Source organism: Clinocottus analis, unplaced genomic scaffold, assembly GCF_023055335.1.
Source record: "Clinocottus analis isolate CAN_PGR_092001 unplaced genomic scaffold, fCliAna1.0.p SCAF_21, whole genome shotgun sequence".
Lineage (NCBI taxonomy): Eukaryota > Metazoa > Chordata > Actinopteri > Perciformes > Cottidae > Clinocottus > Clinocottus analis.
The window spans coordinates 9,447,528-9,459,302 of record NW_027175943.1 but is presented as its reverse complement, the minus strand read 5'-3'; the positions used below and the strand labels follow the sequence as shown (position 1 = coordinate 9,459,302).

At 43.5% G+C, this 11,775-nt stretch overlaps 1 protein-coding gene across 1 annotated transcript; it reads left to right on the top strand.

The window, feature by feature from the left end:
* Positions 1–2,764: 2,764 nt before the first annotated feature.
* LOC137792413 (transcriptional-regulating factor 1-like) lies at positions 2,765–10,972 on the top strand. Its single transcript, XM_068588080.1, has 11 exons — positions 2,765–3,074; positions 4,096–5,549; positions 6,151–6,389; positions 7,285–7,490; positions 7,653–7,810; positions 8,132–8,235; positions 8,453–8,513; positions 9,162–9,250; positions 9,606–9,728; positions 10,091–10,191; positions 10,316–10,972. Exons 2-11 carry the CDS (start codon positions 4,124–4,126, stop codon positions 10,845–10,847), a joined length of 3,039 nt encoding a protein of 1,012 aa, XP_068444181.1. The 5' UTR covers positions 2,765–3,074; positions 4,096–4,123; the 3' UTR covers positions 10,848–10,972.
* Positions 10,973–11,775: the final 803 nt, after the last annotated feature.

Here is an 11,775-nt window from a genome sequence, read left to right as displayed (position 1 = left end):
AGGTTGGGTGCGCTGCATTTGAGATATTTGAGCATAAAGTCAAAGAACGTTAAACGTTTGAGAGGCCTGGTTGGGTGCAGAAGCCGTGCAAGAATGCATTTGAAGAAGTTTTTTATTTCGTCTTGCTTTAATCCTGTTGTATACATTTTTTAAATGTTTTTTCTTCACCAGACCTAATTATCAAATATCTACAATGGAGAATATTATATCCTTAAATGGGTGACTGAATTGTCATGAGAAGGATTAAATTACACGTTACATTCCGTGTTTGGTGAGCGCGAACGTCTCAGAAAAATGCTGCGTTAATTCCCTTTTACTGTACATGTTTCAGGAATCTCACTAATTTTGGTAAAACTCGAACGCAACAGAATCTCACTCCTCGCTGTCAGCAAAGCGCATGTTGTTTGGCTGCAGTAAGTGTAAGCATATGAAATATGGAATCGAACCTGGTCCTAGAATCCTTCCCACAGCGAGCTAAAGACGACTCAGACATCGACATTGACCACAGTCTTTAACATCGATGTTAGAAGAATGTTTTTCAATAGCTGAAACTCTTCGAATTGCCACGTAATGGGGTGAGGTCATCTGTACTGTACGCGCATGCATCAACCCTCGATTATTACAAAAGTTATCCCTTATGCTAATGTTGAGGTTATTGGGTCAGACGTGGTTGTGTAGACACCACATTATTGTCTCCTCTCCATGTTAATGCTGAGGTTTACGGCTATGAGAAGTAGGCATACTGTATCAGTGACCTCAGCATTAACATGATCATCTACACACACACACACACACACACACACACACACACACACACACACACGTACACACATACACGCTGCTCCTTTTCTCTTTGTAAGCTGCCTGGACGGTGATGAAGTTGCTTAGTTGGATTATAGTAAAAAATTATTTCATGCGCTACTTGTAACAGTTGTGGCAAATTTAACACCAGTACAAGGTCTGTTTGAGGATCGTACTGATGGCATATGAGCGTCCTGCAGGGCTGTGCAACCACGGTGTTGGTTTTGAGTGAAATGTGCCGAGAAGGAAATTATGAAATTTGATGAAAGTGGTCGAATGGACAGCAATCTGCAGCATCCTCTCAACCAGAGACACAACTTTCTGAATAAGTTGTCATAGCTTCGGAAAAGATTTGTGGACAGGAACCGGAGATATGATCTGTTCTCATAAATATATTTTTGTCCCTGAATTCATGCAGTTGTTTAGACGCTGTTATTTCTGGTGCAATATTTACACAGTTTTCCAGATTTAGAAAGTGATGAAGCAAAAGCAAATGGTTTACATGCAGTTGGAAAGCAGTGGCTGTTCCTTTGAGTACTTCCATTTTGTGAAATGTTATACATTCACTTTGTATATTTGAAAGTCGACGATAGTATTCAGCATAATATTATATTACTAAATATAAAATTCATACTATACATTTACTCCACTACATTTCAGAGAGAAATGGTTTACTTTTTACTGATCTGATGACAATCATTTTGCAGATAATCTTCCGAAATTAAGATGCTCATAAAATAGGATACTACTACTTATCTAAATTAATTATTCATGTATCATTTTTTGGGTTGAAGTTTGTTATACTGCATGTCAAGATTTTCCAGCCAGTTTATAGATTACAGACGCTGAATGTTGCCGCAGATAATTAGTCTTTAAATTAGTATCACTAATTTAAACTGACTAAGTACCCCCCTGTACGTGTTTGTGTTTGTGTGTGTGTGTGTGTGTGTGTGTGTGTGTGTGTGTGTGTGTGGCAGAGGATATTAAAGTTTCTCACAGACTTGTGGACCTGGCGGTCTTGTTTGTATTTGTGCTTGTGTGAGTAGGTGTTTTAAAAATATATGCGACGCTAAAGGTGCATACTGTGTGTGTGTGTGTGTGTGTGTGTGTGTGTGGGTGAGTGGGCGGGTGGGGCTGCAGGGTGATTAGAGGGTTCCCTGAACCTCAGCGTTTGTCGCCGTTTTCCTTCCTGTTTCATTCTCTCTCATTTCCTGTCAGCTGACTCAGCTGGAGAATCTTGATCTGGTAAACATCCACGCTACCGCTACACACACACAGATACACGCACACACACACACACACGCACACACACACTTATGCATGTACGTTCACACATTCAACACTTACCTACAGGTACATAACTGAGTACTGAAAGACACGTATGATTTTCACACATATTTATCTTCTACATTCTGTAAAGGTACAGCCTGTAAAAAAATTGGAATATGTGGAAACAAAATTTTAAAAGTACATTTATTTCAACTCTTGATTGTAAAAATAGATTAAAAAAAGAGTTTATGTGTTTTTAAGTGGTGAAGTAACTCAACATCAGCATACTAGCCTTTAAAAAGAAAGGAACTACAGCAAAAATAACTACAAAAAAGCAGGAGAGACACGAGAAAGTAGCAAAGTAAATAACTTCGACATAAACCAAAACGCAGCGAGTGCAGGAAGACTGGGGCAAGCAAAGAGATACACAGTGAGCATGAGACATAAGAAGAAAGGGAGAGAGACAAAGAGACAGACAAGGACAGGCAAAGAGACGGAAACAGAGACGGAGGAGGGGGGCAGAGAGATAAAGATAGCTGAAAGGAGGGAGATCCGTCAGCGTTTGTTTCCTCAGGATGTGGTTACCACGACGACAAAAAGGCAGATAGGCAACATCACTACTCGCTGGTCCCCTTCTGACACCTGCAAGAGTGTGTGCGTGTGTGTGTGTGTGTGTGTGTGTGTGTGTGTGAACGTCTGAGTGTGTGTTTGTGTGAAAAAGAAAAAGAGTGTATCAACTTGTGTGTGTGTCCATTTACTCGACTGTGTGAGTAGATGTGCATGCGTGCTGTCAAAGGAGAGCGAGACACGGGTAGGAAGGACTAGGTGTGAGGCTGAAAACCTGAAGGGGGAAATAAATACAAAGACTTGAGACGAAGCAAAAGGAGCAAAAAAGAAGTCAGAGAGAACGATGAAGAGGATCAGAAGAACAGCCAGGACCAGACAACATGACCGACAGAGGAGGAACATATGTGAAAAGGAGATTAGGTGCTGGTAAAAAACTGGTAAAAAAAACAACCCTCAGAACGTATACAGTGTATTTGTCGCTTCGCTTCGTCTTCCTTCGTTCTTTTTCTTTCTGACTCACTCACCGTCCTATTGAGAGCAAAATGTGGTTTCAAGAACGAGAAGAAAGAAAAAAACAACGGAGACTTCAAGATTTGATGCAACGCAATGTATGTACATTGCGTTGCATCAAATCTTGAAGTAAGACAATATTGTCTGCACCTAAGCGATTTTCTAGAAAACTAACTTATCGTTTAACCTGTGTGAATTGATGAAAAAACTAAATCTAATGGCATCCGTCGAGGCAGAAAAGAATACGCACGTAAGAAAATGCTATTCAAAGATCGATTCGGAGAAAAAAAAGGCGCCATTATTTTTTAACTAGCAGTCTGCGTAACCTGCATTGTTAATTTCCGGTCATGACATATTAGGATAATTCATAGTACCAATTATAGTTGGTACTGTGTATGGTTTGTACAAACTATTCATGGACAGGGGATTTTGTGTACGTGACGACTCTAACTTGCTCTCATTACTTGAAATCAAGATGTGCTAAGCAGTTCTGCATATATGGGGATCATTTTTCGGCAGGTCGTGCTGCTCTGTCGAACAAATTATCAGCACAAATTATCAGCACAGCGGCCTATTCTGCTCGACATTCATTAACTTACTACATCATACCCACAGCCATTAGGAAGTGGCGTTTTACAGTAGTGAGTGAGGGTACTCGGAAGATCTAACATACAAGCCCTTCTTCTGTGACCAAATTAAGAATTTTAGGTATACTACCACTGTGAATTTGACCACAAATACCTCACCTTTCTATACCTGGTGGATGATCTTTGCCATCTAGTTAACTCTCTCTCTACCTATATGTCCTTACACTGGAATCACAGCTATGAAAATGTGTGAGCCCACAATAGAAGCCTGAAGTTTGATTTAAAAAAAGGGGCTAATCTGTATTGTTGAGTGAGGTACTAGCTAACGTGATACTGCTAATGTTATTTCTTCTGTCTGTAGGCACTCTAGCTACACCCTGCGAGCCATTATGGACGACCCTTCAACCACCCAATCCTTCCCCAACCTCCACCACCATCGCCATCGTCCATCTCTTCACCTCACTCTGCCCGGCCTTCCAAGCCCTGAAGTGGGATACCCGTCCCCCCAGCCTGCCCTGGACCCTCAGGAGCAATATGAAAATAGAGGGGAAGAATCCACAAACTCCTTCCCGACTTCAAGCACTTGCTCTGGGGGAAGGAGGGGAAGCAGCGTGGGTAAAAGAGGCTTCCCAAACACAAGTGATAGCTGTTTGGACAGAGATGCCAATTTGGGAGGCCATCTTGACGAAGAAAGCGGGTTCGGCAGCCATTTTTCTGACACTTGGTATTGCAGGAACAAAAAAGAGGACGTTTGGGACGACGTGGAGAATTGTGAAAGCGCCGCAGATAATTTGTATAGAAGAGGTGATTGCTACAGTAACGCAAATGATGTTTTTTACAGCGTCAATTGTGGTAGTGAGGAGGAAGTCAGGCCTAAACTCAGAGCGAGCTACAATAATTATACCCATGCCGGCTGGGAAGATAAAGCCGATGCAGTTTACAACAGGGAGGCTAACGTTAGCCACTTTGTGAAGCAAGCTACTCCCTACGCCAGAACTGCGGCGGGGAGCTTTAGTGACAGCAGTGTTGATTATTCAAGAGTGAGTGATAATTATGTAGGAAGAGAAGAAGACTACGGGTCCAGCTGTGGCTCAGGTGAGGATCAGCTTCAACCAGCGGAGGTGGAGGGACCCTGGGTCAGTGCCTCTCCCTCCAGTCAGCCCGGAGAGGGCCGGTGGAGGGGACCAGCAGACACCCTGGGTTTTGCCTCAGGGGGCCTACCGCAGAGATCACCTCTCGGCGTCAACGGCGGGACGTACACTCAGAAACTGGACTCCTTCTCTGAAGCGTTCCTCTCCCAGCGAAAGAGAAGATTTCCGCTGATTCCTGGTGGAGATGCTTCTGGACAGATTTGGGAGTTCGGCGGAGGGAGAGGAGAAAGCCCAGGTTTGGTCAACTCCGGGCACGGCTGCGCGTTTGATCCAGACTCCTACCTGCTACCCTCCTCCTCCTCTTCCCCACCCGCTCACCCCTCTCATCTGTCCTTCCCGTCTCCTCCCATGTCGTCTCACATCATGCCTTCAGTTCTTAGTCCTCCTCCCACACCTCTACCTCCTCCTTCCCACTCACCCTCCAAAGTGGACTCCCCCATTGCCTTTGGGGGCACCGGACATTCAGTGTCCCAGGGGGGGGAATCACTCGGTCCGCTCCAGTTTTTCACTTCACACCTTACGTCTCTCTCGTCTGTCCATTCGCCCGGGATGCTATGGAAGTTTCCACCGCTGACACACGGCTTCTCGCAGTCGTTATGCGAGCCCCACATGATGGAGGGCAACCTGAGACCTTCTCATGGAAGCGACTACGGCAACATCACAGGTAAGGCCTGGTGTGCATTTTAGGGGAAGGGAAATATGACAGTAAGAATTAAACTCTTTTCGAGAGGCTGTCATAACTTTTTGAGAAAGAACAACCCTACCGGAAATGCACAGGGGACATGTAATTATTTAAATTAACTTAATTTCCCCACCTCTTTGACTTAGAAACCACAGGTTCAAACCCACATGTAAATTTACGGGACATGTGGGTTTTTCGTAGGTGAGCTTGTGACATTTCCCATTTCCTGTATGTAAATCACATTTTCACTTCACATTTTGTAACTTTTAACATCTTTGCACTATTTAACACCATGTGAAAAATACATATTTCACATGTGAAATACCAGCATACCTCACAGAATTTCGTTACGTGTGCTTTGACTGTGGGATCTCACAAGCATTGATTAGTGTTTCCAAATAAGAAACCGACTGTCAGTGTCTGGTGTGACGCTTTCCTGTCTGCACAGATAACAGTGATGTTTATGTCTGGTTTTGTCTGACTGTTTGTACCTCAAAATGATCAAGCAGTTTACCGTTCATCACGGAGCATTGACTTTCACTGTTCATTGTCCTTCCCCCTCTCATTTTTTTTTTTTTTACAGCTCCCCACATTCAGTCTCCAGAAGCAGCGTTCCTCTCTTCCACATCCCATCCTTCGTCCCTCAATCCATCCAGAGCCCTCTCTTCCTCCAGCACCCCATCCATTCATCCATCTTTCCATCTTCCCTCTCGTCCATCCCACATTCCCAGCCAACATTATGAGGCCAACAAGATAACCTCACATATGGTGACCCAGAATGTTAAGAATGGACAAACCAATCTGAACCAATCACAGATGCAGGTAAAGTCATGTTTTTTCACCATAGGGACAATTTGAGGAAATATAAAGGATATATGCTTATCTATTTCCCCATGGTGGGTTTGAAACAAGAAAAGCTACAGTATGTTTGGGTTTATGCATCCAGGATAGAGGTCCATCTTGGATTAAAAGCATAGAAACATTGCAACATCTAAGGGAACAAAAACATTTGTTGATTTTGATTTGATCTGATTGATTTTAGCCACAAAACAACATTTTGTGGTTTACTTTTGCTTTTAATACCGTCGTCTCAATAACAGAATTTAAAAAAGTTTGAATTATGTTTCATCACTGCAAAACAGCATGTGAGCGTTGTCTTTGCTATCAGTGTGTTAGCATACTAACATTAGCACTGTGCTAGTGCTGTGCTCAAGTACAGCCTCACAGAGACTTTACACTCTTTTAGCTCTTTTAGTTTCACTTTCTCTTTATCAGTCCCGTAAGGGCCACTCTGTGGCCTGCTTGAACCTCATGAGTCCATTGGAAGTATCATGACCAATGTAAAAAAGCTCTTCCTTAAAGCTATTCTTCATGAACGACCACTGCATCTCAAAAGCCACATTTTCACAGTGTGGTTGTCAGTTTTGTACACTATCATCACTCTTCCATCAACAGAGACTAGGCTTTGAAGGGGGGGCAACACTCGCTACAGCTAAAGGAGCTGTGCATGAGTAGTGGGCGGACACATACATAGTTGTTTGTCTGAAACTGCATTTCTGTTTCTAAAACCACTGTCTTTGTATTGGTTTTTATTTTGAGCCTTGTTGATTGGTTGTAGTGCAGACATGGGACAGTTTTAGAGTTGGTGAAAGGCATGTTATTCAGACCAAATACTCCATTCTACTCTCTGACCTTTGTTTTTCTTGTACTCTTACAGCAAAAAGCCGCCACAATCTACACTGGCACTCCATTTCCCAGTATCCTTCACTCTGGTAGAGGCCAGGAGAGGGGTCGCTACACTCCTCAGCCGCTTCTCAATCCCGTCCGTAGAGGGACGGGTCTCTACTCCTCCATATCATCTCTCAACCACAGAGAGGAGGTAACCACATGTGGTGAAGAGGAAAATGAGTGTGTCGTGTTACCGTAAGTAAAATGTTGAAGCAAAATCTGCTTTACCTCTTGATTGTTCATTACATTTGCATTGGTTGGCATCGTATGTTTAAATTTTGTTTGCTTTTTTTGTTGTAGATCTGATCCATTGTATTGGTTATTACCCTTCCCGCCCTCCTTTCTCCTTTTCTCCAGGTATGTCAATGTGGGTCATGACTTCCAGGCCGAGCTTCCTCCATGCTTTGTGGATGTGGAAGGATCAAGGGTGTGGTCAGAGGAGGAATCTCCTCGGGAGCAATTGCTCTGGAAACCGTGGGACAAGCTGGAGGAGGCTACCAACCAACAAGACCAAGGTAAATGGCATGCTAAAATATATCTTTCCAAGTAATAATTGCACCAAAAATGCCAGTGAATTCCCAATTTCTTTAGCATTACAATCGCTGGATACGTTTAAGGGTGAACGTATCAGTGACCTGATGAAAGATGAATCACATAGTCCAGTTGTATACCTTTAATAAAGTGTATGATGGATACATTTTGGAGGCACCAGATGGAGGATGGACCCTGAACATATAAACACAAATCAGTTCATTGTCTATTATGTCTGAAAAGCTGTGTGTGTGTGTGTGTGTGTGTGTGTGTGTGTGTGTGTGTGTGTGTATGTGCGTGCACAGTGGAGCTGCTGTTGTCCATGTGTAGTTCCAGCTGCATGCCAGGAGGGGGCAGTAACACAGAGCTGACCCTGCACTGTCTGCACTCCTGTCAGGGGAACACAATGGTAAGCTGCGCAGAGTCCCGGCCTTTCTTTCATCTTCACTAACCTCTACCATGCACTCATTTAATCCCTTTAATCACACCTCCACGCATCACTACTCACCTCATTGCTCTCTACCGGCCTTTTTTCTCACTCGTCCACATCCAGTTCATGTTTTTCGGAGCCATTGCATGCCTCATCTGTCTGTTCTGTGCCTCCTCCGTCCCCTTCTCCCGCCCAGGACACGCTGGAGATGCTGCTGTTGTCACAGCCCTCGCCAACAGGAGACTACCACTACTCTGGTAACCTTTGACCTTTGACCTCACTTGGGTTCCCGATGCCTGTTGAGGGATCACTTCTAAACTGTCACCTGCTGTTCACATAACTCTTTGGCTTGATTATGGACATTAAAACTGAGTTAACTCAATAATAATAGTGAGATGAACTTAAATGCGGAGTGGTGAAGGCAGATTGATGTTTCTCAGTAACAAGCAACAGTTGTATGAACCTCAGAACGAGAGTCAGCAAAGGAGTAACCATTCCCAATTCTCTGTCTGTACAATAGTAGCCTTTGTAGAAACCCAATCCTCCTGCCACTTACATCACATGCAAACTCCACTCTCTCTCTCTCTCTCTCTTTGTTTCTTTGGTGCATTCAAGTCCACCAGGAACCACGTAAAATACAAAGCAGACATTGTTCTGCATACAGTATTCACTTAGGTGGGTGTATTGCTGTAGACAGGGGTACTGTTAAAGGTCATAGGCCCCCTGACTACAGTTTAACAACATTATCTTCAGTCCCAGGTATTCTGGACTCCAGCTATAGACACCCTGAATGACTCCAGGTTGTTTGTCTACTTGAAATTTGTGTGTTGTCTTCAAACAACCTGTGTATCTGTATTCATCAACTCCTCCCTCCTCCCCCCACCCTCTTCTCTCTTTCTCTGTAGGCAGTGATTGTTGGACAGACAGTGAAAAGAGTCTCTTTAGTGCAACTCTGGGAACTTATGGAAAAGCTTTTTCCCTCATACAGAAAACGGTATTATTCACTGCTTGTGCTTACGGCGCATTCTCATCCATTGAGCCGGTGTGGACAGCTGTCGTACAAAGAAACACATTCACTTTAATTTGGTAAAACATGTCGAAATATGCAGCTAAAGGCTGCAGCTGAAGGCTGCATATTCCGACCTGTTTCACAATATTAGCTTAATATTAACTCACTCTCTATAAAAGGCTGGACGTGCCAGATTATATGTGGCAACAGTATGTTTCAGCTTGATTATGTTTCCTGAAATATTTTGGCTAATGTATTTGTACATTGGAATATGAGAAAAGTTAAACTGTCAGGTTGTTTTTTGAGTGCCAAGTATTCACCATGTGTGTCAATGTTGCAGGTGAGGACGAAGACCGTGTGCCAGTGTGTTGAATTTTACTACCTGAGCAAAAAGCTCCAGGACAAGCAGAAGAAACAGAAGGAGGAGGAGAACAGAGACGCATTGATGGAGCAGCAGAAGAATGTAAGAAACACCTGAAAGACGTGTTGTATTCTTTTTGCCTCTTGTCAGGATGTCCCAGCTGATACAGGCAGTCTGGTTCCCCTTTCACTGTAGCTTTCATCCTCTTTCTATCATTCTCTTTTTTTCCTGTTGTTGTTGTCCTGCAGTTATTTGTTTGTTCCCATGATACTCTGCGGGCTCCACTGTGATATGCATCTGGATCTCTGACTAATAAGACTATTAGATTATAAACAAATTGAAGAGAATAGTGTGCTGTTGGGGTATTTGTAGTCTTGTGTAATCAGTTAAATGCTTTAAATGTTTATCCGGCGCAGAATGCCGCTGAGCTACTCAGTTGCTGACAGTTGATCCTGTTCTCATAGGCAACGCCCATCTTTCAGCCAATGGAAAGACAGTTTGGCCTAGAGGAGGCAGTTCCTGCGCCCTCATTGGCCAGCTATTTCCCCTGCAAGCTGTGTGGCAAGTGAGTAGGACCAATTATACTAAACTTCAACTCTCTTTGCGTTTGGGTTTAGAGAAAGCCCACAGGTGGTTTTGACTTTTGCAGTCTTCTTTTCAAGCCAGTCTGTCCTCTTTCCTCACTCCAGAATGTTCTATAAAATCAAGTCCCGTAATGCTCACATGAAGATCCACCGCCAGCCTCAGGAGGATTGGACCGAAAGGCGGCTGCAGCACCAGCTGCTCACGCAGCGTATGGCTCTAAGTCGTCCCACCAACCTCATGCCCTCCCCGGACAGTAACCTGCTCCCGACCAAGGCAGCGGCTCTGACCTTTCCCTCTTCTGGCCTCGCTGGAAGGTCAAGCAACAATAAAAATGCAGACAATGTCCTCAACATTGTAACCAATAACAACGCCATCCTTCCCAGTCATGCTAGTGTCCTAGAGCCCAGCGATGGGCTAACATATAGCAACATCTCTGCTTCAAACTCTCGTGTAATCACCAATATCGATGGCTGTGACTCAAACCAAAGAGAGCCCACCGCTGTCTTACCTCTCCACCAACCGTGGGGCTCATATGGACATGGCCCCGCCCCCACTATCTTCTACTGCAACACAGAGGGGAAGGACACTGTCGGAATCGGGACAGTCGGGGGGAAAGAGCCAATCAACTGGCAGTAGTGTTTAACTCTCCCATAAGCATTACAACCACTGAGACTCAACAAAGATGTGGGGTTTTTACAAGCATTTTACTCAAACTTCGGTACTTTTTCAAATTTCAAGGAAACAACACCACAATTTGTGTATGTTTTGTTGTAAATTGTGTATTTAGATGTGTTGTATATTTAAATGTTTGGTTAAGCATTCGACATTTGAATAAAATCTGTAACCTCATGGTACTTTTTGGTGTTTCTGACTTCTGTAAAACCACAATTATATGGATTAAACAAACAAGATAAAACATGTTAATTTGTGGGCTTTAGAGGCGCTGCAGCATGTTTTTTTTCATGTTCCGAGAGGGCCAGGCCCTGTTTCCAGTCTTTGTGCTAATCTAAGCTAACTGTCTTCTGGGTGGTAAAGCTTAAAATGTTCTATTTTAAAATTGCTAAATCATTTCTGAAATGAGGGGCCTTCTTTGTCAAAACTCTGCACACACAAATTTAAAACACATTACATCTCAAGCAAAAGCAAACACTTTAATAAATGTGAGAGTGTTTTGATTTATATTTTTCAGGAACAAAGTCAAAGTGTATTTCCAAAAACATGGAACTATTCCTTTAACTACCACACACAAACCTTTGGAGAAGTGAGGTTGAGCCAAATTGTCCTCACTTTCCAATGATGTCCTTGTTCGGAAAACGGTCCTCACAAAGGTAGACAAACAGTCCCACACACACTCATGTAGTTGGCACAACGATTTCAACACACAGCTTGTTGAAAGCTTTTGATATAACAGCATAATGGGCTAATATTGACCTTGGTAGACCATCTCCTCTTTTACGGCTGTCTGGTACGTGTGCGCTCAGGATTGACCTGTTGATGGTTAACTACTGTGATTGTGTGTGTGTTTGCGGCTGTATCCTGCAAGATGCCAAAAAAAGGGGCATTG